At 57.4% G+C, this 24,095-nt stretch overlaps 1 protein-coding gene across 6 annotated transcripts; it reads right to left on the reverse strand.

Annotated features, from left to right (window-relative positions):
• Positions 1-280: 280 nt before the first annotated feature.
• KCNC4 (potassium voltage-gated channel subfamily C member 4) lies at positions 281-22,221 on the reverse strand. 6 transcript variants are annotated; one of them, XM_027750627.2, is made up of 5 exons: positions 21,884-22,214; positions 19,328-20,074; positions 14,054-14,990; positions 12,364-12,549; positions 281-455 (listed from the first exon to the last, which is right to left on the reverse strand). In XM_027750627.2, the coding sequence occupies exons 1-5, from the start codon at positions 22,049-22,051 to the stop codon at positions 394-396; spliced, it is 2,100 nt and encodes a 699-aa protein (XP_027606428.1). In that variant the 5' UTR covers positions 22,052-22,214; the 3' UTR covers positions 281-393. The 6 variants fall into 6 exon arrangements, with proteins under 6 accessions (XP_027606428.1, XP_027606427.1, XP_039235623.1 ...); XM_027750626.2 differs by lacking the exon at positions 281-455 and adding an exon at positions 6,237-6,896 and having other exon boundaries at positions 21,884-22,219; XM_039379689.1 differs by lacking the exons at positions 281-455; positions 21,884-22,214 and adding exons at positions 6,237-6,896; positions 20,938-21,126.
• Positions 22,222-24,095: the final 1,874 nt, after the last annotated feature.

Here is a 24,095-nt window from a genome sequence, read left to right on the forward strand (position 1 = left end):
GACCATCTCCCTTGGGAAGAGCATTCCTTGGCCTCAGGGAAAGCACCCCTTGGCCTTGGGAATAGATCCCCTTGGAGAAAGCATCTCTTGGCCTCAGGGAGAGCATCCCTCCACCTCGGGGAGAGCATCCCTCAGGATACACATCCCTCCACCTAAGAGAAGGCATCCCTTGGGAAGAGCATCCCTCGGGGAGGGCATCCCTTGGGGAGAGCATCCCTCGGGGAGGGCATCCCTTGGGGAGAGCATCCCTCGGGGAGGGCATCCCTTGGGAGGAGCATCCCTTGGGGAGAGCATCCCTCGGGGAGGGCATCCCTTGGGAGGAGCATCCCTTGGGAAGGGCATCCCTGGGGGAAGGTGTCCCTCACCGGGGCACTCCCTGGATCCAGCCGGGGCTCAGGAGAAGGTGACCACCTCGCCCTGGGCGTAACTGGAAGCGAGGGCGTCCTGGCAGGAGTCTGCAATTAAAGACACAAATATTAAACACATTAAACATCGTGTTCCAGCGGCTGTTTGGGGAGAAATAGGGGAGTGGGAGGGAGGCTGAGCTTCCAGGGCACCCCGACTTTGTAGGATGGAGAGAACAGACTAACCACAAAGCAAAATGGCCTTTTCCAGAGGGATAAAAATGCTGCTGTTCCATCAGTAAACCAGGAAAAAATGGTTTAACAAAGCCTCAGAATGGAGACAGAGATGGAGACCTGGGAAATGATTCTCCAAGAGAAACCAGACGTGGAGTCACGGGGATTTCGAGGGTAAAAATGAAGAACACAGTAAAAATGTCATTCCCACTGCAGCCTTTTCCTCCCAGAAAGCTGCTCCTGCCCAAAACTTCCCAAGCCAACCCCAAGCCAGATGTCCCAAAGCCAAGCCTGGTGCATTAATCCCAGTGTTTTTTCTTCTCTCTCTCTCTCTCCCTCTCATTTGTTATCATTGAATTAATTACCATTGATTGGAGCTCTGAGTCACCCACCGCCTCTCCCCATGTGCCAGGGCCTGCTTCCCAGGCGAGGGGCTGTCAGGCAGGCAGACAGTGCCTAATCCACATGATAAGCCATGGAATTCTGCTTTATGGGTTCAACCCTTCCCTGCAGACCCAACACAGCTCCAATCCCACCCTGTTTTCACCCAAATAAAGGTCTCATTCTCCATCAGGTGTCACTGCACAGCTCGGGTGAGCAATGCCCAGACACAGAGGCTTTTCCAACCCCACATCCCATTGGAATGAAGGCCCCTAAATCCCACAGCTGGTAGGAAAACTTCCCACCTCCCAGGCTGCCCCGGTGACCGGCCTGGGGACCCAGCAGCACCCCCAGCAGCAACCGGGGACCAGCTGCTGAAAATTATCCCAGCTCTTGGTTCCATCAGTCCTGTGAGCAGCTAAAAGCTCTTGGCAGGACTCGTGGCCTGCTGGAAACGTTCCCCATCAGGTCGATTGATTTACCAGGGGCACAAGTCGGCTTTTAACTCCCATCTCCTCCCCGTTCAAAGCCATTTTCTGTGTGAGCTCGAGACCTGCTGCCCGCGGCCTCCAGGGACCTGCCTTGGAAGCAGCTTCCCAGCCTTGGAAAAAAAAAGTTAGCACAACTAAAAATAACTAACAACAAACAGCCCAGGTTTTTATTATTTTTTGTCCCCCAGACAAAGCCACCACGAGAAAACCACCCTCCTGCCTCAGCTCATCGGTACCGGCTCCGTTTGTTCGGCGGCGAGTCCCAGCCCCTCCCGCCCTCACAGCCCCTTCCTCGAGGCTGTTTTTGGGTGGGGATCTGCCACCCAACATCAGTAGGGTGCTACCCTGACTTGGCACATCCCAGCTCCAAGAATCACCCGGGTTTGCTGTGGTGCTGCCAGGGCCATCCCCCCAAAATTCCAGGGATGGTGAGTTCCCACAGTCCCACTAGCAGCGTCTTCCCAAACCCCCTGAAGTGCTGCCTCCACAGGCTGCCAGCACCCAGCTGGGCCAGCACAATGTTTGGGTAGGTCCTGCACTAAGTCTGAGGAGAAGAACTTGGGGGGTTGGTGGGACAGGAAGCTCAACACGCCCCGGCCACGTGTGCTGGGACCCCAAACCCCCCCTGCCCTGGGCTGATCCCACAGCAGGGGCAGCAGGGGAGGGGGGATTCTGCAGAGCTGCCTCCAGCCCTGGGAACAACAGCACAAGGATGTGGAGCTGCTGGAGAGAGTTCAGAGGAGGCCACAGGGATGCTCCAAGGGCTGGAGAACCTTTGCTCTGGAGCCAGGCTGGGAGAGCTGGGGGGGTTCCCCTGGAGAAGAGAAGGTTCCAGGGACACCTTGGAGCCCCTTCCAGGGCCTAAAGGGGCTCCAGGAGAGCTGGAGAGGGACTGGGGACAAGGGATGGAGGGACAGGACACAGGGAATGGCTTCCCACTGGCAGGGGGCAGGGTTAGATGGGATATTGGGAAGGAATTCCTCCCTGGGAGGGTGGTGAGGTGCTGGGATGGAATTCCTAGAGAAGCTGTGGCTGCCCCATCCCTGGAAGTGTCCAAGGCCAGGTTGGACGGGGCTTGGAGCAACCTGGGCTAGTGGAAGGTGTCCCTGCCCGTGGCAGGGGGTGGAACAGGATGAGCTTCCAAGTCCCTTCCAGCCCAAACCATTCCCTGACTCTGTGATTATTTTTTCCACAGCACCAGGACTCATTCCCTGCCCCAGCCCCTCCCACACAGGAGGAAGAGCCTGACCCCCTCCCCAGCAATTTACAAAATACTTTCTGCTCCTCCATTTACCTTTTCTGTGGGAAAAGCGTAAGGATCAAGTACCCGGGTGGAGGTGAGGAAGTAACAGACTGGGAGCTGGGAGGCTCCTATTTATAAGCTCAACTGCATCTTATTTTGCATCTGCCTCTGCTCTCCCCATTCCTCGTCAGCACGGGCAAACCATGGGGTTGCTATTTATTTTCTATTTTTCCTTTATTGCCATCAAACGAGCGCTGAGGATTTTTCCTGGCAGTGCTGGGGAAGCCAGGAACAGGCTCCTTCTGGGTAGAGCAATTACTCTCTTGACATCTTCACCTCCCTCCCGGCAGCCTGACAGGCCTTTCTATTTTCTCAGCTCTTTCAGGCATCTCCCAAGAAACGGAGCAGTTGTTGCAACAATAAAAATTAATACTTTGCACGCAACCCCGGGATCCTGGTGCAGCCTCCACGCAGCGCTGGGCTCCGAGCCTTCCAGGAGGAAAAGAGAAGGAAAAGCTGATGCTGGAAGGGGGAACTGCCCCCAGATCCCCTCCCTGGATCCAAAGGCTGCTCTGGTTTTGCTCCTTGTAGTGCTTTCAACACCAGGGGTGGGTGGTTATAGGGGTTGGTCCTTGTCCCAACGTGCTGATCCGTGTCCCAGAGTGGATGGACACGTGGACAGAGGGGTGTGGGAGCTCCAACATGGGGACAGTAACAGAGACGTTGTGCACCATCTCTAGAGTGTCCAAGGCCAGCTTGGACAGGGCTTGGAGCAACCTGGGATGGTGGAAGGTGTCCTTGCCCATGGCAGGGGGTGGGACTGGATGGGATTTAAGGTCCCTTCCCACCCAAACATTCCACAGTTCCATGATTTCTGGTCCCATTGCTGCTGCTGAGCATCACCTGTGTCTGCAGCCACAACGGGGAGAGGGACACGGGGCACTAAAGCTCCGGGCACCCCACTGTCCACAGGCCAGGGACACACATATACAGTACACAGTGTTATCCATCTCTTCCTCCTCAATCACAGCATCCTGCTGGGAACAAGACCCAGCTGAGTCCCCTCATCCCATGGGAACCCCTCCTGTCCACACTGGGATGCCCCGACAGTCCCTGCACACCCCTTGAGGTTATTTTTTTTTTTAAATGCCATGTTAGGACTTGGGCAGAGGCAGCCATGGATCTAATCCTGTGGATTTAATCAGTTCCTCGGGAATAAATCCAACAACCTTCCTTTCTCTGGGCTGGAACGTGAGCTCCTTCCAGATCCCTAAACACAGATAAGCTCTGGGAGGATATTCAGGGGAAGTATCGGATATTCCTGCTCTATTCTTATCCTGTTCTCCAGGCAGCCAATTTTGGCCACTGTTTGAGATAAAACCCTGGGCTCTGGAGATATTTACAGCTCTGCTCTGATCCACTACAGCTCCTCTTACCCAGGGGATTAAGCCCTGCTGAACTCACCCCCAAAACCAACCCAGACCCCTCTTAAAAATACCAACGAGCTGCTTTCTCCCTCCTGCATCCCCCAAATCAGAGGGAGGTGGGGAGGAAGAGGGAGAAGATGCGAAGGGTTTCTCAGCAGTTCGGTGCCTCCCACTGAAATCCCTCCGTCTCCCTTTTGGGGTTTGGTTGTTTTAGAGGAGCTTTTTGCACATTAGTCATCCCCTCTCCCGAGTTGCATAACAGCACAGCTAAAAATTGCATCCTGTGGCAGCTCCTGCCCAGCCCTCCTTGCTCCGGTGGGGACCAGATTTTGGGGGGCCCACCAAAGGTTTTCCACAGCAGACAACCAGCTCTGCTGTGGGGAGAGGGTGGGATCTCCTGGGATCTGCTCTGGGATCGATCCTCTGCTTAAAACCCCAAATTTTGAGCATCCTGGTCTGATTCAAGGGACGGGGTTTCATGGCTGGCTTGTCCCCAGAGTCAGTGTGTGACCTTGATAAATCATTTGTGGTCCAGAGACCACTGAAATCACAGAGGGTGACCTTCCCTCTCTCAGGGGATGGGGATATTCCAGCTCCTCCTGCTTCGAGAGGGGAGGATGAGCCAGAGAAATGCCAGTGTGAGGCACTGGACTCAGCCAGCTCATGGATCTTTGGGTGATTCATGGACCTGCCCAGTTACTCCGACCATTTCCTATGGGAATACACTTCAATCACAGAAATCCCGGGAATGCAGCTGCACCACTGACACACAGGTGCTGCCAACAAGGGGTGAATCCCCAGCACAGCACAGGGGTCAGAAACCACCACAGGACATCCTGGGCAGAGGATGGATGCAGCTCATCCCAATTTCTCCCCAGATCCCCAGAAATTCCAGCCCCAGCACTGGGTCTCTGCAGGGCCCAGCTCCTGCCATCCAGCCCCAGGATCCAGCTCGTGGCACTGAGGTTTTCCACCTCTTTTCTGCTTCCCTTCAGCCCTCACAGGGCTGGGACACGGTGAGGGAGGAAGAAAAGCAAAATAAAAGTGAAGGGCTTCTTGTTGGCCCCGTGTAGGACTCGGAGGGGGGTTGTTTTGGAGGTGGAACTGGCTCCTCCTGGCAGCTCCTTCTCTACACTGTGGGAAACTGGGGCACAGGGGGCCTGGGATGGAGCAGGAGGGTCCTGGCTGTGGGAAACGCCAAAATCCATCCCAGTTCCTTCAGGGTGTGGGGACCATGGAATTACAGAGTCATTAAGGTTGGAAAAGACCTCCAAGATCATCCAGTCCAACCTTTGCCCATCCCTGCCCCCCAAGGATCCTCGCTCTGCATCATTCCCTGAGCTCCAGCTCCAGTTTGGCCACGATGGAGGGGAAGGGTCTGATCCCCAGAAACCTTTTGGGGCTCTTTTCTTTTTAAACACACCCAAAACCAAGCTCTGCTGCCCAGAAAATTCTCCAGGCGGCAGCCCTGCCTTGCTCAGGGTGAGCAGAGAGACTGAGAGAGCAGCAGGGTGGGATTCCAGACCAGGGCTGCACCCCCAGAGCAGCCCCTGCAGCCCCCCCAAACCCAGATGGCTCCGGGGAGGCTGAGCTGGGGTAACAGAGCAAGACATGAGCCACAAATCAGGGGCTGAAGGGTTGGTCTGAGTTCCAGAAACACCTGAGATCATCCAAAATCACCCCAAAAACTAATATACACGAGCAAAAGCAGCATAACAGGGGTTTGGCACTCCAGCCTCCTCCTCCCAGGGATGGGGGGATCTGGTTCAAACCCAGAGCCCGTTCCCATGGGAATGCTCTGCCCCACCCCCCGTGTCCATCTCCAGAAAGGATTCAGCCCCCTTTCCATTTAGGCATCGTTTTGTCTCAAATCCCTCCTGTCCCCACTGTTCAACACCAGCAGCAGCTTTCCCAGGGACCCTTGTTCCTCTTCCCACCACCTCCCAGCTCTTCATGGGAGCATCCCTGCCTATTCTCCCAGCCTCTCCCAAGGCCCTTCACCCTCCACAGGACCTCAGGGCTGCTTTCCAAGGCCCGTCCCTGAGGCCAGATGGACAATCAGACACAGTCTGGGGAAGAACAAGTGTGATTTAGGCAGAAAGAGGCACAAAATGAGAGGGGAACCACTGCTGGGCAGGGAATAGAGGTTTATTCATCTGTTGCCTCCGGAAACTTGACGCTGGTTTTTAAATTAAAAAAAAAGAAAAACAACAAAACAGAACCTAAAATTATATGAACTCAGCCATTTCCAGCACAATGAGATATAATTTTATAAGTCAACATGTCCTTCTTGTGTTTCCATCACCCTTTAGCCCGAGTGCAACCGGCCCACGGGAGGGAGGGCTCGACCCCAGAGGGAATCACAGGGGTCGGCCTGCGGTTTATTCGGGATTAATAATGTTTTGAGAGGGGGAAATTACCCCAAGCCCACTGCAGGGGTGTGTCCTGAACACGAGACAAGGTCAGTGGAGACGTTAGAGCTCCTGCAGAGCAGGGCAGGGGGGGCTGGAGAGGATCAGAACCAGCTGCTCGGGGGGGTGGAGATGTCCCGGCTGGAACTCGCCTGGAAACTGGAGCCACGGAGCTGTTGGGAAGGGGGGACGGAGCGACACGACACAGAGCGGGGTCCGGGAGGTGTTTTAGAGGATGGAGGGGACGGGAGAGCAGGGGCTCTGCAGAGCACAGGGAGAGCTGCAGCGGGACGGGAGCGGGGCCAAGCCCCCCGGGGATCCTGCCACGCCAGCTATGCTGCTCAGGCTCCGGGATTTTCCATAGCCTTGGTGGAGAAAACACACAGGTTAGAGCCGAGCAGCCCCATTCCCAAGGCTGGGAAAGCCGGGAGCACCAGGGGGAGCGTCACCAGCCCCACGCCCCAATCAACCCCCTAAAAAATCCAGGAAGAGCTTTCTGAGGGCAACCAGAGATCCTCCAGACCTTCCCCCTCCCTTCGTGGAGCAGCACTGGCCAAATCCAGGACTTGGGAGTCGTCAGTCCTGGGAGACCAAATTGCTCCTGGGGGGTGTTGGATTTTGCTTCCCAAATTTTTCTGAATGAGGAATGAAACTGGGGGTTTTGTGGGCTAAAGCAGACAGGGAAAAGCAGCAGAACTCAAACAAATATGGGATTTTGAAGGAGTTATTCCCACGGCTCTGGGTTTTAAACCCCAAGCTGCTGCACACACCTTTCTGTGTGGAAAGGAGCAGGTGGATGTGCTCATTATTTTCTGCAAGAAATTGCAGATATTTATATTTCTTCAAGCACAGGGACCCTTCACACTCCTCCCAAAGAGCCAGGAATTGCTCCAGCTTTTATTGGAAAAGCAAACAGCCAGAAGAAATGCTCTCACAGGTCAAAAGCCACTTTTCTTGCTGGAAAGGCACTAAGTATTTGCACTGAAAATTGGATTTTTAGGTCCAACCTGCAGCGCTGTTGCAGATGAGTCTGTCCCTGGATCTGCTGCCAAAATATGGAAAATTAATGATGCTCCTGGCCATGATGAGCCCGATGTCCCTGTGCCTGCATCTTCCTGGGTGAGCAAACCCAGCCAAGCCTGAGCCTTTCCCGAGCACCAGCAGGATCCAGGGAAAGCAGGAGCGTGGAAGTGCCGGGGTGTGTACAGGGGCAGCACAGGGAGCAGCTCCTGACAGCAGAAAAACAGGGTGATGGATGGCCCCCGGGGCAGTGCCAAGCTTGGAACCCCTCCCTGTGTCCCACCCCGGGGTGTTCCGGGGGCACTTCGGGTTCTGCTGGTCTGGCCAGGCTGGTTTGGGCTGGGATCAGGAGTCAGCACTCAGCCCCCAGGAGGAGGCCGAGACAAAGTGTCACCTGGAAAAAGCTCCAGAGCACTTTAAACCTGATTTTTTTATCCCCTTTTAATATTTTTTTCCCCAATCATTTCTCATCTCCAGCACTCAGCAGGGAGGATGAGGATCCTTCAACCCCTTCCCACCACTCAGCCCCCTGAGAAGCTCCTCATTTTTCAGGCAGAGGTGGGTCCAGGGCACAGAGGGACAAACCTGTTGCTGACTCTAGCAAAGCTTTCCCAGTCTCTGCAGTGGAAGCAGGACTAGAATCAGCCCCTGAGAAGAGGAGCAATTTCCTGATTTACTTTCTGGCTTGGATCCACCCAGCGAGAGGGGAGGGAATGAGCACAGCCCTGAGCTGGGGGGAGCTGGGGATGTTTCTCACCTACAGCAGCTGATGCAAAGACCCTCCTGCGCCCCCCAATACCCCCAAAAAACTGCATTAGGCTCATCCTTGCTCAGCCCTCGCTCTTTTCCCGGGAGAGCTGTGGTTCTCTGGGGAGCTCACGTTTCCCTGCCACCCTGATCCCTGTGTGCGGGAAGCAATCCTGCTGAGATCCAACAGTCCCTGAAATCTTAGGATAACCCTGGATCCAGCACCCAAACAGCACCAGTTTGGCAGGAGGAGTTACGGGGTGATCCAAGTTTATAGGGAGGATCTTTGCCCTCTTGCTCCGTTCTCTGAATAAAAAAGGCTGGAAAAGGGTACAGGAATAGGGCCAAAATCACGCTGCTTGCTCTGATTAAGTCTCCAACACCACAGTTTGGGGCAGCACTTCATAAAGATGTTGGATTCCCCCAGGGACCCTCTGCAGCTCCAAGGGCAAACCTTCCCCGAGCCCAACCCTCCATTCTCTCCATCAGTTTATTCCCAAGCCACACTCGCAGGAGCACCTGGGAAGGAGTTCAGGGCTCCATCCCTCAAGTCCATCGTGGTTTTCCACCAAGCTCAGGGACAGGAGGAGCCACAAAGCCCCAGGGGGTTGTGTTCTGCTGATTGCCAGGGCTGCAGTTCATTAACAGAGCCAGAATCCCAGTAACTCCAGTGCTACCTCAGGTCACTGGCATTGCTTTACCAACAGGTTTGCTGCCTATAAAGAGAGTGAGGGGACACTGTGTGACCCCAGGGGGACCTCCCAGGCTGGGCTTCCCTCAGGAAATAATGAGTTCCCGGTGCAGGGGCAGGGAGGGGAGAGCACATGGGGCAGGGTAAAGCAGGGAGGCAGCAGTGCCTGGGAATGCCTGTGCTTGTTCCTAACACAGCCCTGGGCTGCTCCTCGCTCCCCCCAGCCAGGCATTGCCAGTGGAAGCTCATAGAATCATGGAATCATCTGGGTTGGAAGGGACCTTTGAGATCATCAAGTGCAACCCTTGATCCAACCCCGCCGTGGTTCCCAGCCCATGGCACTGATGCCACATCCAGTCTCTTTTTAAAAATCTCCAGGGACAGAGAATCCACCCCTTCCCTGGGCAGCCCATTCCAATGGCTGAGCACCCTCTCTGTAAAGAAATTCTTCCTAATATCCAACCTAACCCTCCCCTGGCACAGCTTCAGACCCAGCCCTCTTATCTTGCTGAGAGTTGCCTGGGAAAAGAGACCAACCCCCCCCGGCTCCCCCCTCCTGTCAGGGAGTTGCAGAGAGTGAGGAGGTCTCCCCTGAGCCTCCTCTTCTCCAGGCTGAGCCCCCCCAGCTCCCTCAGCCTCTCCTCCCAGCACTTGTGCTCCAGTCCCTTCCCCAGCCTCGTTGCTCTTCTCTGGACCTGCTTCAGCACCTCAATATCCTTCCTGAGCTGAGGGGCCCAGAACTGGAGCATCCCCAGCTCCATCCCAGGTCATGGCCCTGCACTGACAGCAAGAGACAGAGGAAAAAATCTGCAAACACTCTGGGTTTGGCCACAGAGCCAAAAATTGCTGCTGGGCCACATCAGTGTGCTGATAAAGGGGGTGGAGTTATTTAAAAGACACGTGGATGTGGCACTTGGGAACATGGGCAGTGCTGGAGGAACGATGGGACTCAATCTCAGAGCTCTTTTCCAACCTAAATGATTCCATCATAACCCACCTCACTGGCATTGGGGGTGCTGGACTCTTCCTGCCTCCCTATCCCTCCATCCAAGCAGAGGACAAGGCTCACATTCCAAAGCAGAGTCATGCCAACATGTCTGGGCCCAGCAGGACACATTTTTGGGAACTGCTGAAGGGAGATCAGGGGTCTGAAACCGTCCCTGGCATCAAGGGAGCAAAGGGACACCACTGCAAGCATCCACAGGGGCAAGAAACACATTCCACATGGGAATCCACAGCAACCCAGCTCTGTGCTCCCCAGGCCCAGGTCCAAGGGCTGGTGGGCAGGGGTAACTCTTCTCTTTGAGCTGCCCCAACAAGACCAACCACTGGAATTGGAGTTGATCCATGATAAATACCAAGATCTGCAGCTTATTCCTGAACCAGCTCCATCTCCTGCTTTCCACAGCTTGCACAGACACCAGTACCTGTCCCAGGATCTGACAGATGGCCAGCAGCGAGTCGGGCTCAGAACCAAGCTCATCTCAATTTGCAGAGCTGCCAAGAACCCAGGACCAGAACAAACAGCCTCAGCAGGAGATAAATCAGGAGCAAGGGAAGAGGAGCCTCTGCGGCTCCCAGCGGCTCCTGGCTGGAGGCTGCTCTGCCCCCTGCTCACCTCTGGTCACCCCTGAGCTCTGGAGCATTTCCCCCTGACCTCCTGGGCCAGCATCCCACCCATCCTGCCAGCAGGACCCAGGCATTGAGGTTCCCTCTTCCCAAAAGGTCTCAAGCATCTCTGAAGCCCCTCTGCATCCACCTGTCTCCAGGTGCAACACCATTGCAGCAACGTGGGGGGAAGTGAACCACGGACACCTCTGGTTTAAATTGTAAAAAGCACTCTGATATTTGCAGGGAAGACACCAGAACACCCCAAACACAATCACCAAAGTGCCCTTTCCAGTAGATGCTGCTGCCACCACGCAAGGAGAGAAACCTCCTGGTGTCCTGCAGAAATGGGATTTGGGAGCAGTGAAAGCAGCTCTGGATCCTCAGCTCTTAGAGCTCCTCCAGGCTCCAGTGGGACCAGGTTCAAATGCTTCAGCTGAAGAGATGCCCAACTTCAGCATTTCCTGAGGATGATGATCAACACTGGCTTTCATCCCTCTCCTTCATCCCTTCCAGTTCAGCCTCCCCCTCCCAGTCTGGAGCAGGACTGGAGCCCCCTCTCATCTTCACATTAACAGGCATTAAGAAAAGAAACCAACTTCACAGGAAAAGGAACTTCCAGGAAAAAAGCATGAAACATTTCAAGCAAATATTTGACAGCATTTGCCCAAAGATGAGCAAAGCTTTTAATTTTCTCTCTTTTCTACGGTTGAGCCGGAATGCCAAAGGGAATCCTTGATTTCCCAGGAGGAAACAACCAATTTGCTTTTACTGCTGTGATAAGTGTGATTGCCCCCAAACACCTCCCTGCATCCCAAGCCCATCCAGTCTCTACCATCCCAACCACTTCCACAAGCAACAGATCCCTGAGGGTCTCCAAAGCACCAACAGGTCTTGGTGAGCAGCTCATCCCTCCTCCTGCCCGATCCCAGCTCCAGGCACCATTCCCTGGGAGCAACAGGCAGCAGCCTGAACACATAAAAAAACCTGCAGAGCTAAAAATCTGAGCCCTGCCCTAAGAATTATCCCAGCAATCGAGGGTGCAGCTGGATTTTGTGGCACTGGATTTACCCTCACGGGGGCTGAGTTGGTGGGAGAGGGGCAGAGAAGGCTGGGACCAGGCTGAAGGGGACTTTGTTTTCTCATGGCAGGAAGAGTTTTGTGTTTTCCTGACTCATCTCCCCCTCAGTTTCCCATGGAAAACCTCAACACTCAAGCACAGCTCCGTTTCCAAACCCAGAGGAGCCTTTCTGGCAGCCCAGAGCTTCTGGCAAGGCAGCACTTGACACATCACAGCTCCCCACGCTCGAACCCACCGAAAGCCGCCGGGGGGGGAGAGGAAAGGAAAACATGGGGATTTTTTTTCCCTACTGAAAACCTTTTGGTCACCACGTGCCCAGGAGATGTCCCTTTCACACCCCCCTGAGATGGACAACTGAAGCCCAGGGAGAAGAGTTGGAGGGGCAGAAGTTGGAGCACTGGGGAGCAAAGGGACAGACCTGTCCCCACGCAGGGCAGGGCCACCAGCAACGGGGTCACAGACCCCAAACAGGGGCAGTCGGGGGGAGGAGAAAACAAAAAGTGTGGGGCCAGCACAGAGAGATGTGGTGGACGGAGATGAAGCGGATGGAGAGGCAGGAGGACATGGATTTGGGGAGCAGAGAAGAGCCAGGGGGCGGATGGAGATGAACTCCTGCCTTGGGTCAACAACAAACCTCCCCCTCTCTCCTCCACCTGCCCCTGCCAGCTCACACCCCCCGCCGTACCTTTCTGGATGCCTCCATCAGCCGCGCAGGAGAAGTCCCCCGTGGCCAGCAGGAAGCACGTGGAGGATTTCTTGTTCCTGTCCCGGGTGCTGGAGCGGCGCAGGGGCCGTTTCCCCTCGTCCGTCGGCGACAGCGGCTGCTCCTCGTCCGGCAGCACCACATTGGCCTCCCCGTTCTGCTTGGAGTCTGCAGGGAGGTGGCAGAGACCCATCAGCAGCTGATAAAGCCACAGAACGGGGTGCTCGTGGTGGCCAGAAGGGTTTGGTCAGACCATTCAAGGAAGCAGATGGAACCAGGTTGCAGGCAGTCCAGGCAGAACCCACCAACTCAGGGACAATCCCAGTCTGGACACTAATTTGGAGTAATTAACTCCAGGGGAGCAGAACTATCCCAGCCTTAATTCCGAGCAGCAAAGAGCAGCTCCTCCCCTGCTGAGGGTTATAAACCCCACATGAAGCCAAAGGTAAGGAGGAAACCCCCCAGGTCTTTGAGATCCACCCACTTGATTAGTGGGGATTAGCTCTCCAAAAATTCTTGGAGGAACCAGCTGCTCGGGACAGTGGGAGGTGCTAATTAGTGTCACTGACTCCCTGGTTCCTCAGCTGAGAGGAGGCTCTGCCACGGGAGGGCCTGGCCTGGGCTCCTGGGGGTGCAGGGGGAAGGGACAGGGCTGACCTGCTCCTGCAGAGCTCCTGCTCCCTCTGCCAGGGCTCCTGGGGCAGGCAGGGTGTGCAGGCACATGGAAAAGGGAGATTTATAAGGAAAAAAGCTGTTTGGGGCATTCAGAGCTCCCCGTGTCCCCGCAGATGGAGGACACTGTTAAACAGATGTTCCAGATGTGCAGCTGTCCAGGGCTGACCTCAGCGAGATCATGTGGGTGCAGGACACAACCCCTCCGGGGTCCCTCCACTTCCAGCTGTTCCAGAGGTGCCACTGGCAGCAAACCAAGAGGAGAAGGGCAGAGCAGCTGCCACGGCCAGTGGTGACACAGGGCCCTCAGAGACCCCCAGGCTGAGCCCAGGGGGTGGTGCCCACAAACAGCTGCCCACAACTGGAGCCATGCCCTATCCCGAGCCAAAGGAAGGACTGGCCAACCCCCAGACTTCAGGATGAGAGCGAATAATAAATGTCCAGGGGCTGGTTTTTGCTCAGGATTTGGAACAGCCACGCAGGGATTGTGTCCACCAGAAAATGAATGGGGAGGTAGGGTCAAGCCCCCGGGAACATCCAGGGATTTATCCATTTTGATGGAGGTTTCCATGATTTATGGTGGGAGGAAGCAAAGGAAAATCTATCCCAAGGGCATGACCAGGCTTAGTTGGGAGCTGGGCAAGTGGCCTTACCTTTGTCAGCGTGAGGGAGAGGTGGGCAATGGAGGAACACCTGGAATCCCACCATGGTGAGTGGATCTATGCCATTAGGAGAGCATGGTATGTCTTTTGGAAGAGCAGGATATGGCCTTCCCCCCTTTCCTGGAGGGGGGATTTGATCTGCAGCATCCTGGTCCACCAATAGGGCCCCCAACACCCTCACACTCGAAGGTCCCATCCCCTTCTACACCGAGTTCTCACCCACCCCAGAGATGGAGGCCACACCCTGCGCTATCCCCAGGGTCACAGGGGACCAAAAATATTGCCTTGGGTGCTCCTGGAGGTCTCCCCCTCCCTGCTCCCCCCCTCTGGGGTCTCACCTGACCGTTTCCGCTCAGTCGCCCCCTCCTCTACTGCCAAGGGGCAGGTGTCGCTCTGGGTGCTGTTCCGGGGGGAGTTTTCCTCGGATTTGCCGTAGGTGGGGGAGTCCAGAGGGGCTGGACGGGGTATATGCTTTTTCTTCTTCTTTGGCAGCTTCTGCTTGGCCATGGCCAAGGAATAGTACATCCCAAAGTTATTGACGATGACGGGCACGGGCATGGCGATGGTGAGGACCCCGGCCAGGGCGCACAGAGCCCCCACCACCATCCCCGACCAGGTCTTGGGGTACATGTCACCGTAGCCCAGGGTCGTCATGGTGACCACGGCCCACCAGAACCCGATGGGGATGTTCTTAAAGTGGGTGTGGTCGCTCCCGGTGGGGTCGGACGTCTTGGCCCCGATGCGCTCGGCGTAGTAGATCATGGTGGCGAAAATCAACACCCCCAAGGCCAGGAAGATGATGAGGAGCAGGAACTCGTTGGTGCTGGCGCGGAGGGTGTGGCCCAGCACCCGGAGACCCACAAAGTGCCGCGTCAGCTTGAAGATCCGGAGGATCCGGACGAAGCGAACCACCCGCAGGAAGCCCAGCACATCCCGGGCGGCTTTGGAGGACAGGCCACTGAGACCCACCTCCAGGTAGAAGGGCAGGATGGCCACAAAGTCAATGATGTTGAGCAGGTTTTTGACAAAGAGAAGCTTGTCTGGGCAGCAGATGATGCGAACCAGGAACTCGAGGGTGAACCACAGGACGCAGACGCCCTCGATGTAGGTGAGGATGGGCTCCGTCTCCACCTTGTGCGTCAGCAGCACCGTCGTGGTGTTGCCGACCACGAGGGTCTCCGTCACGTTGACGTCGATGTTGAAGGCCTCGTGTGTCTCCAGGCAGAAGGTCGTGATGGAGACCAGGATGAAGAAGAGCGAGGCAAAAGCGACGACCTGGGAAAGCAGGAATTACACAGGCCATGAGTGATGTGGGGCGACCTCTCCTCTTTGGGGGAGGCTCAAAACACCCCAGGAGCTGCCACCCACTGCGCCAAGACCAAGGGTGGAGAGCAGGGAAGGGTTCCTGGACCTGTCCTATGAGTTGGCAGCAAACCTCAGTGTCTGGAGCCAGAACCTTTCTCCAAGTGCTACGATCTGTCCATGGCAGGGTGAGCTGGGCTCCAGCTGTGGCTGGAGATGTGCCAGAAATGACAGTTATGGGGATGAAGTGAGACCTGGAACAGCCTGGGATCAGAGTGAGACTCCACTGGGAACAGACACAAAATTTAAGAATTTAATTCTTAAATTTTAAGAGGACAAAGTCAAAGAACTCTCCCCCACGTGCATCCCAAACCACACCAGATGAGAGGTTCTCATCATTCATGACTGTGAGGTTTGGGGTCTGGATGTGTCAGAGATGTCCTTTCACTCCATTCCTGCTCCCTGAGGGGCCGTGGTGGATGATGTGCCCACAAAAGGTCCCAGGACTGAGAGGGCAGGACAAGGAGAGGAGCAGGCAGAGCTCAGCCTCCCGCTGAGGCCTGGGCCTGGTGACACCCAGATATTCCCATTTGTCCCCTCTGGCAGACCAGTGAGACCTTTGTCCCCTCCATGCCACCTCCTCCTCGTGGATATCAGCGAGGGGGGTGGAAATCAGAGGCTGTGTCACAAAGAACCACCTTGTGGTGCCCCATCAATCCTGCTCAGCCCCCTCCCGGCAGGATGAGCTCATGATGAGTCCTTTACCCAGAGCATCTGTTTCCAAGAGCCCCTGAAAAAAAAAAAAAAAGCTTCTGAGCAGAAAAGCTCTTGCTTTTGTTCCACCTTCCTCCAGCACAAAACCACAGTGGGTTTGGCTCCCTGGGAGCAGATCCTGCTCCAGCCCCTTTGCTGCCCCTGCACTGAGCAGGATGAGACCATTTGTTGGGAAGAGCTGCTCCATGAGGCTGCTCCAGGAGACAGCCCCGGCCCTCAGCTGGAGTGAATCAGCAGCACAGAGAGCCTGAGTCACACTGGAGAAAAACCCAACCCCGGAGTGGAAGCCCAGAGCCTGCCAGGAGCATCCCTGAGGGGTGTCCCCAAGGGCAAACCCGTGGAGAGACGGCCCAGGGAGTGTCAGCCCATCAAGGGTTTGGTGGGAAGGTTAAACCAGGCATTAATTGCTGGAGAAACCTCTGGAAGGTGAGTCTCCCATCCCAGACACCTACTCAGGGATGGGATGAGATGCTCCTCACCCCTTAATCAGACCCTTCTGGACCACATGTGGCTCTGAAGGCCGATGAGCCACATGCAGTTTGGGAAGCAAATCCAACAAAAAGTGAGCTCTGTAGGCCAGTTTAGCCAGACAAGTGTCCCTACACAGCAGTGGCACAGCCAAAATAATCCGCTTTCAGCCGATGGCTGACTCATGTTCCTGAGTTTCCCTGTTTGGGAAATCTCGGGAAAACCTCAAGAGTAAAAACTTGGACTCAAAGCAAAGCAGGAAGAAATATAAAAGACCAAGGAAGGGGGTGATACCCTGTGAACACTCGGGTAATGAAGCAGCTCTGCTGTGTGAGAGTGAGGTGAGACCTGATTTAGCTCCAGGAGCAAAAACAACCTCTAAAAATAGGAGAGTCGGGTTCACAGCCAGTGCAAACCATCGTGTCCCCCCCCAAACCAACAGTGCTGCTCCAGTTTTGTGTCTGACCCAAGATGTCTCAGTCTCTGCTCAAAACTCAAGTTCTTTTCCAAAATGTCTTTAAAATGAAATCAAATCTATGCATTCACCCAGTACCACCAGTACACACCAGAACTGTCACAAACGAGTCCTGCAGAACCTGTTGACGATCTGTGTGATCTCAACCTCACTCAACAGCTTGAGATGGGTGTTCCCAAGGAATCCAGGGATTCTTTGAGGCCTACAGGGGCTCACCAACCTGGCAGTGCCCATGGAAGCAAGGCCAGGGCTCCCCAAACGGGGGAAAATAATGAGAAGCTCCAAGTAGGAGGAATTTGGAAGTAGAGGTGAAATCCCAGCGTGGGCAGTTTCTCGTGGGGAGGAAAAGTGTTAAACTCCAGCTGGGACAGCAGCTGCACCAGGGACCAAATTCCCTGGGGGTGGACTGGACTGAGGAGCCAGGGATCCCATGGACATCAATGGGACATGGAAAAGGGGCTAAAAACTCGGGAGGGATTTCTAATCCTGCAGTTGGCAGCTCAGGAGGAGCGCTGGAGGGAGGGAAAGATGGAAATAGCAGGGAGCCACTGAGTCAGGGCCCGAGGGGCTGCTCCATGGGGAGGAGAAATTCAGCTCCTGAGACTCTTAGTCACAGCTGAGGGTTTACATGGACACCCTGGGACTGCTGCTTCCCAAGGTTTGGCAAAATGCACCAAGACTGGCTGCTCTGGAGCATTCCCTGAAACCAGCAGCACCCCTTTGGCTCTAGAAAGGAAGGCAGAGGCCCCAAAATGGGGCAGAATTGAAGAAATCCTGACCACCCCAAACCTCACCAGCCCAAAATGGGGCAGTGTTAAAGAAATCCCCACCACCCCAAACCTCACCAGCCCAAAACATCAGGGCAGCACCGTGAACGTTGCACCCACAGGGATGCTCGTGGACCCCAGAACATCCCAGTGCTGGATGGTTACTCCAAACGGGGAACACTGGGCAGGTTGCACTCACTGGGGTTGGTTTCACTGCTCTGTGCCTCAGATTCCCCTTCTCCCAAGCCACACAGGTATTTTTCCCAGTGGTGACCTGGGAAGGTGACCATTCCCCTGGCATTGCTGAGCCTTTAGCACAGAGCACTGAGAAGGAAGCAGGGAGCTCCCAGTACAAACCAGTCCCACTCCAGCCCCAACCAGGGCTCCATCACAATCATCTCTGCTCCCTCCAACACATTCCTCCTGCTAAAGCCTTTCCAGGAGCAGCTCAGCACACAGGAAAACAGGAAACACGGGAAAAGCAAATCCAAATAACACCATGGTAGGGGGGGTGGGGGGTAAGGAGTTGAATTATTGTGCTTGGGTTTATTTTTAATTTTGTTGAATATTTTATTTGGAGCTTTGCACCACTCAGCAGCTCCCTGAGGTGATGAGCCCGCAGAGATGGGCAAAGGAGCGGGTTCCCCCCTTTTAGGAGGAGTTCAGCTCTCCCTGCCCGAGCATCCTCTGCGGGTGTGTGTTGCAAAAACACCTCCCTGCCAAACCGACCCCTGCCCTGTGCTGCTGGTGGGTGTGAAATCAGCCTGCAGGATTTCTTGCCATGGATGGGGGTTTTTTCCACCTCTAAGTGCATCCAGAATTCCTTTTGATCCCAAATGCCCGTCCGTGTGTGGGGGGCAGGTTTATGAGCTGGGTGTGACGGGGGATGGGACTGGGTGGGTACAGGGGGGGTGTCTGGGGATTGGGAGACAGCATTTTGGGGATGATCTGAGAGCAGCTGGGAGAGGAGACACATGCACAGAGAGCCTGGAGATGCGGCTGGTTTTGGGGAAAACATCCCGGGCATGTCGGTGCCCGTGGGTAGGGACTGTCTGCATGCCCAGGGAGGCCCGGGGGGGCTGTGGGTGCAGGGTCCTGCTCACGTGTGTGAGCACATGGTACTGGGGACATGGGGACGTGGGGGGGGGGCCTGGGGAGGGGTGTTCTGTGTGTTAACAGCTGAGAGCCTGTGCTCTCATGTGCTGATGGGCACCACGTCCTGATGGGCACTGTGTCCTCATGGGCACCGTGGGCGGCATCGACACGGTGACAGTGGGGGACGGGGGGCCACGGGGTGTCCTTCGGGGCTGCTGCTGCTGCAGAGGAGGAGCACGAGCTCCTTGGGGACAGTCATGGGGATCCCATTTGCTTCAGGACCAGCCCTGACCCCTCCACACCTCGGCCACTGAATGTGGGTTTTGGCGTGGCCACAACCCAGCGAGAGGAACCCAAGCACTCTGCCCGCCCTAGAGCATCCTCGGCCTCTGCCAAGACTCAGCCTTTCCAGGAGCAACCCCTCATCTCCGTATGCCCCAGAGGTGCCCAGGCAGCACCTGAGGGTGCAAAGGAGGCGGGGATTGGGTTTGCCTCCAGTTTCAGCTCAGCATCCCCAGGTGTGATGCACTGGGAGGAGACTGGGAGATGATGGAAGAGGTGTCCTGTGGGATGGGGGACGGCCAATGTGCCCGACGGGAGGAGGGGATGGCAATGAGGGCGCCCACATAAACCACAAGAAAAGTCCATCTCACCACAGGGACAGAGAGTTGAAGACACAACCCCAGCAGGGCCCCATCCCACGTCCCCACCGGTGCGTTCCGGGATCTTACCCTGGCCGCCTTGGACGAGTAGGGATCCTCAAAGAGCGCCCACATCTTGGGCTGCCAGTTCCGACAGCAGCCACCCCCTCCAGCAGCCCCCGCCGCCCCGGGGGGCCTGTCATCCATGCCCAGGCGCTGCAAGGCCATCTCCCTACCCCCTTCCTCTTCGGGCTCCTCTCCACCGGCCCCTCCGCCGGGCTCGGGGCTCTCGAAGATGTCCAGGGCCTCCTCGGCGTCGCGGTGCTGCCGGTAGGTCATCCAGCAGCAGGGCTCCACGTCGGTCTCGTCGATGCCCCAGTAGGTGAGCTCCTCCTCGAAGAGGGGCCCGCAGATGTCCGCGGGGCAGTGCAGCTTCCCCGTGCGGTAGTAGTTGAGCACGTAGGAGAAGATCCCCGGGTGGCGGTCGAAAAAGAACTCGTTGCTCTTCCCGTCAAAGTCAAAGTTGCTCTGGGCGTCGGGGTCGGCGAGCCAGGCCAGGCGGGTGCCCGGCAAAGTCCGCAGGGTGCTCTTGTAGGTCTCATGCCGGGTGCCCCCCACGTTGATGGTGATCTTGTCCGACTCTTCCCCTTTGCCCATCTCTTCCTTCAGGCATGTTTTGGAGGGTGGTTTGTTCCCAGACTTGCGTCCACGGTAGGAGGAGACACACACCGAGCTGATCATAGATTTCGGTGGATGGGAGATGCACGGAACGCGCACCCTTCCTCCGGGCGAGGAGCTGGGGGTCGGCGGAGGCGGGAGAGGGGGGCACAGATGGGACTGGGGAGGGGAAAAGGGGGGGCTCAGGCTTGGCTCTGGCCTCGGGGGGAGCGAGCGGGAGCCGAGCCGGACACCGCTGGCTGCCGGGGGACAGCAGGGGAGGCTGCAACCTCCACCCCCTCCCAAACCACCCCCCCGAATAAAACCGCCCTAAACCGGGAGCCGGTGCAGCCCTACCGGGCAGCAACAAGTGCGGGATGGAGGGGGCCCGGGGCGGGCGGGGGGGCCTGCGGGCCCAGCCGGGAGGATGCTGGGGAAGGGATGGGGGGATGCTGGGCCCCGCCGGGCGCCGTGTCCCCCCCGGCCCGGTACCTGCAGCTCCAGGCGCGGGGGGGGCTCCGCCGCCCGCCCCTCCCGCTCCGGCGGCTCCCTCCGCCCCCCCCGGGCCGGGCTCGGGGAGGGGGCGGCGGCCGGGGGGCAAGTCCCCGGTCCCCGGCGGGGAGAGGAGGGGATGGATGCGCCCCCTCCGCCTCCCCTCCCGCTCCCCCTCCCCGGGGGGGCTCCGCTCACGCGTGGCCGGGCCAGGGGGGCCTGTTGCTCCCCGGCGGTGCCTCCCGGGGCTCGGCGCGGGGGAGGCGGCGGGAGCGGCTGCGGGGCTCGGCGGGGCTTTTATAGGGCTGGGAGCGAGCGGCGGGGTTACGGGAGCCGGCGCCGCCCCGCCGGGGGGCCGGAGACCCCCCGCCCCAGCGCCCAGCCCCGCAGCCCCCCCCCGGCGCCCCCGCCGCTGCCCTCCCTCCCATCCCCGCATCCCTCCCTCCCCTCCATCCTCCCATCCCTCCATCCATCCCTCCATCCCCTCCACCCACCCCCAGCCCAGCCCCCCGCCTCCCCGCAGGTCCCCCGCACCCCCGGGCACCGCTCACCTCCCCGCGGGGCCCGACGTGCCGCTGAGGGTCTCGGGGGGGCGGTGTCAGCGAGGAGTGAACCTCGGACACCCCAGCTCCGCTTCGCGCCGGAGGGGAAATGCAGCCCAGAGCTGCCTGCGGATCTGGAGCCAGCTCTTGGCAGAGGCTCCCGCAGATCCCATCCCTCCCTGGCTCGCAATCCCTCGCTCAGCGAGAGGTCAGGAGAGACCGACCCCAGGGCCGGTGGGGAGCCGGGGGGCCGCAGATAGACCTGGCCCCCCTTCCCTCCCACTGCCCTCCCCGAGCATCTCTCCGCCCTGTTTCGGCTCCTGCGTGAGCGATGTCCCTTTTCCTCCGCGGCCGCCGAGGCTGGGACCCGGGGTAACGACCACCCCCGGGGCTCTCCCCCCTAAACCCCCTTCCTTGGGGGGGGTCCTACACCCCCGGGGGGCTGGTGGCGCTCACTCCCGGCTCCTGAGGCTGGGGAGAAGCTGCGGTGCCCCAGAGGCCAAGGCTGTCACCCTGGGGAAGACCCGAGGGACTCATCCTGCCAGTGCTGTTTACTCCTGCACTGGCACTGCTGGTGCTGGGGGAGGGGGAGTGTGCAAGTGGGGGTTTGGGGATTGGGGGTCATGGAGGGGATCCAAGCCCAGCACAGGCCGGTTATTGGGGTGGGGGCTGATCCAGAGGGATCAGCGCTTGGATAAGGGGGTCCTTGGTGCAGGGCGGGGGTGAGGGCTGTGGTTAGTGAGCGGGGGATGCTGCCCCAGCATCTCTCTCTGCACCTCCCAGCGCTGTGTGGTGCGTCCCCCCAGGTCCCCTGGTCACCCCCTGCCCGGTTTTGTCCCCTCACACGTACCCCCCGTGTCCACGGGATGTTGGGGGTGGTTTGGGGCAAACGCTCCACCCCAAAAAAAAAAAAAAACCAAACCCACGGGGCACGAGAGCCACGCTCAGATCTTACCACCAAGAAAGCCCTGCTCCAACTGTGCCTGCAACTCCAGAGCTTCCAGGGCCGGATCCCGAGCGGGTGGAGGCTGGCGGAGCTCCACACCCGAAGCACCCGGAGCTGCACCGGCGGGAGCGCCTGGAGCCCGAGGGAAAACCGTGCTGGAAAAAGCGAGCCTTGCATCACCGGCCAGGCATCGCAGCTCAGCTCCTCGGTGGCTGCGAGGCGAGTTTGGCCAGGAGGAAGGAATGCTGCGACCTGCGGCTAATTTTTTATCCGGAGACTTTTCATCCCGCCGGGGAGAGCTCCGTGCACCCAAGCGCGGCCGTTCCCGGGGTGGGAGGAGGTGGCCAGGCAGACAAATGGGTTGTATCTGGGGAAGGAAGAGATCTTTTAGCCCAGCAACACCCGCCCAAAGCTGTCTGCTCTCCAAATATGCCTTTGGATTTTTAATGTCCATGGGAGAAAAAAAAAAAAAAAAAAGAAAAGAGAGAGAGAGAAAGAGAGAAAATGGCAAGAGCTGGATGAATAAGGGCCTTTTTGGAGCAAGAGGGAGTCACTTCTGCAGGGACCTCCTGCAAGGCTCAGGGCATCTCAGATAACATCCAGGAGAAGGATGGAATGAAGAGCAGGACCTGGAAGACCTCAAGGAGGATCAGCTCCAACCTGGAAAGCCTTGGGTGTGTCCTGAGGACATGCTGAGGGGTCTCTGGTCCACCCCACTGGTCTCACCCCCTGACCCAGCCCAACACTCTGAGCCTTGCCCGTGGTCCACTGGGCAAGTCCCCAAAGGTGGAAGAGACCAGCACAACGGGCCATGGGATGCCCAGAGAGCTGAGTGGCCTCCTGGAGAGGTTGGGGACACGCTGGGATCCTGCCATGTCTCCATCCATGAAGGGATGGAGGAGGAAGGTAGATCAGGTGCCTCAGTTTAGGGAGAGACAATCCTGCTTTGGTGTAGAAACAGCCAAACCAACCTCTCCGGGTCCTTCCAGCCCAGGCTTCTGTTACTAAAAGATGTGTTGACCTCAGGAACCCCTGGGTGCTCCAAACAAGGTCTCTGCCCTCTTCCCATCATGTTTTTAGCGGGATAGATCCATCTCCAGTGGTGGCATCTTTGGGTGGTGGCACCCACAGCACCCTCTCCCCAGGGTGTGAGCCCCAAGAAGCCTCTCTGGGCACTCTCTTGGAGGAGGGTCTTCCCAAAAAAGCTGTCACGTGCCCTGGGTAAGGTCCATCTTCACCATCTGCCTCTGCCAGGTGAATTTTTCAGCTAAAATTACCCATTTTAGCTGTGCAGGTTGAACAGACAGAGTTTGTAGCCCCATCCCTCTGCGGCCTCTCCCTGGAAGGGGAGCTCGCGCATCCCCTGATTCCCAGGCAGGGAAAGCTTCCCAAATTCCCGGCGCGGTCCCCGTGCTCTGTCTGACAGTGCCACCTTGTGTCCTGCGCTCCGGCTGGAGCCGAGGCAGGGAAAACACGGGAGCGTGGCTGGCTCTGGGGAGAATCTGGCTCCATCCACAGCGTCGCTGATGCAATTTTGCTCCATAAAAGCAATTTGGGAGTGGGAGGAGGCTGGGCTGGAGCAGAGACGGTGGTGGAGATCGTCTGCCTTTGGAATGAATGGGAGAGATGCGGGAGCTGTTGCTGCGTCTCGGTTTCCCTGTCTTTGAACATCAGGATAACTGTCCTTTCTCTTTCCGAGGTGCTCAGGGAATCACAGCAAGATGTTGCTGTAGCAGCTCCACCGTGTGTCCGTGCCCCGGTCCAGAGCTGGTTTGAGATGGGACAGCCAAAGCCCACCCCCTGCTCCGACAGCACCGACCTTCACCTCTCACCAGGCTCTGAAATCTCCCTCCCTCACTGCCACAGGAAATTCAGTTCATTTTTTTTTCCCAAAGTAGGTATTTGGCTTAAATTCTACATTTGGACCCATTTCTGTGTTGTTTTTCTACCCCCCGAGTTTATTTCCTTCAGCTGTTTTCAGGGAGCTCTGGGATTTTCCGGCCGCTCCAGACGCTCTGGGAGCACAGGAAGGGCTGAGTCCGGCCAGCTCAGCACAGCAGTGACCCCTCCCGTGGGTCCCCGTGGGGGCTGCCCTGTGTTCCTGCATCCCCCCCGTGCCCCCTCGCTGAGGAGGAGGGGGCGCTGGGATCTCCATCCCTGCTCCCCCCGAGCGGGGCTGTGCAGGGGCAGAGCTGTCCCACCTGTCCCATTGTCCTGGTCA

This window comes from Pipra filicauda, unplaced genomic scaffold, assembly GCF_003945595.2.
Source record: "Pipra filicauda isolate LSUMZ 115617 unplaced genomic scaffold, ASM394559v2 scaffold172_size1731463_pilon, whole genome shotgun sequence".
In the NCBI taxonomy this organism is placed as follows: Eukaryota; Metazoa; Chordata; class Aves; order Passeriformes; family Pipridae; genus Pipra; species Pipra filicauda.

Coding starts and splice junctions, on each gene's coding strand:
- KCNC4 (XM_039379686.1), bottom strand. CDS start 22,051: ATGCAAGGCTCGCTTTTTCCAGCACGGTTTTCCCTCGGGCTCCAGGCG. Junction 20,075..21,883: donor GGAGCAGGGCTTTCTTGGTG/GTAAGATCTGAG, acceptor TCCCCTCCCCAG/TCCCATCTGTGCCCCCCTCT. Junction 12,550..14,053: donor GACTGAGCGGAAACGGTCAG/GTGAGACCCCAG, acceptor ACCTCCCTGCAG/ACTCCAAGCAGAACGGGGAG.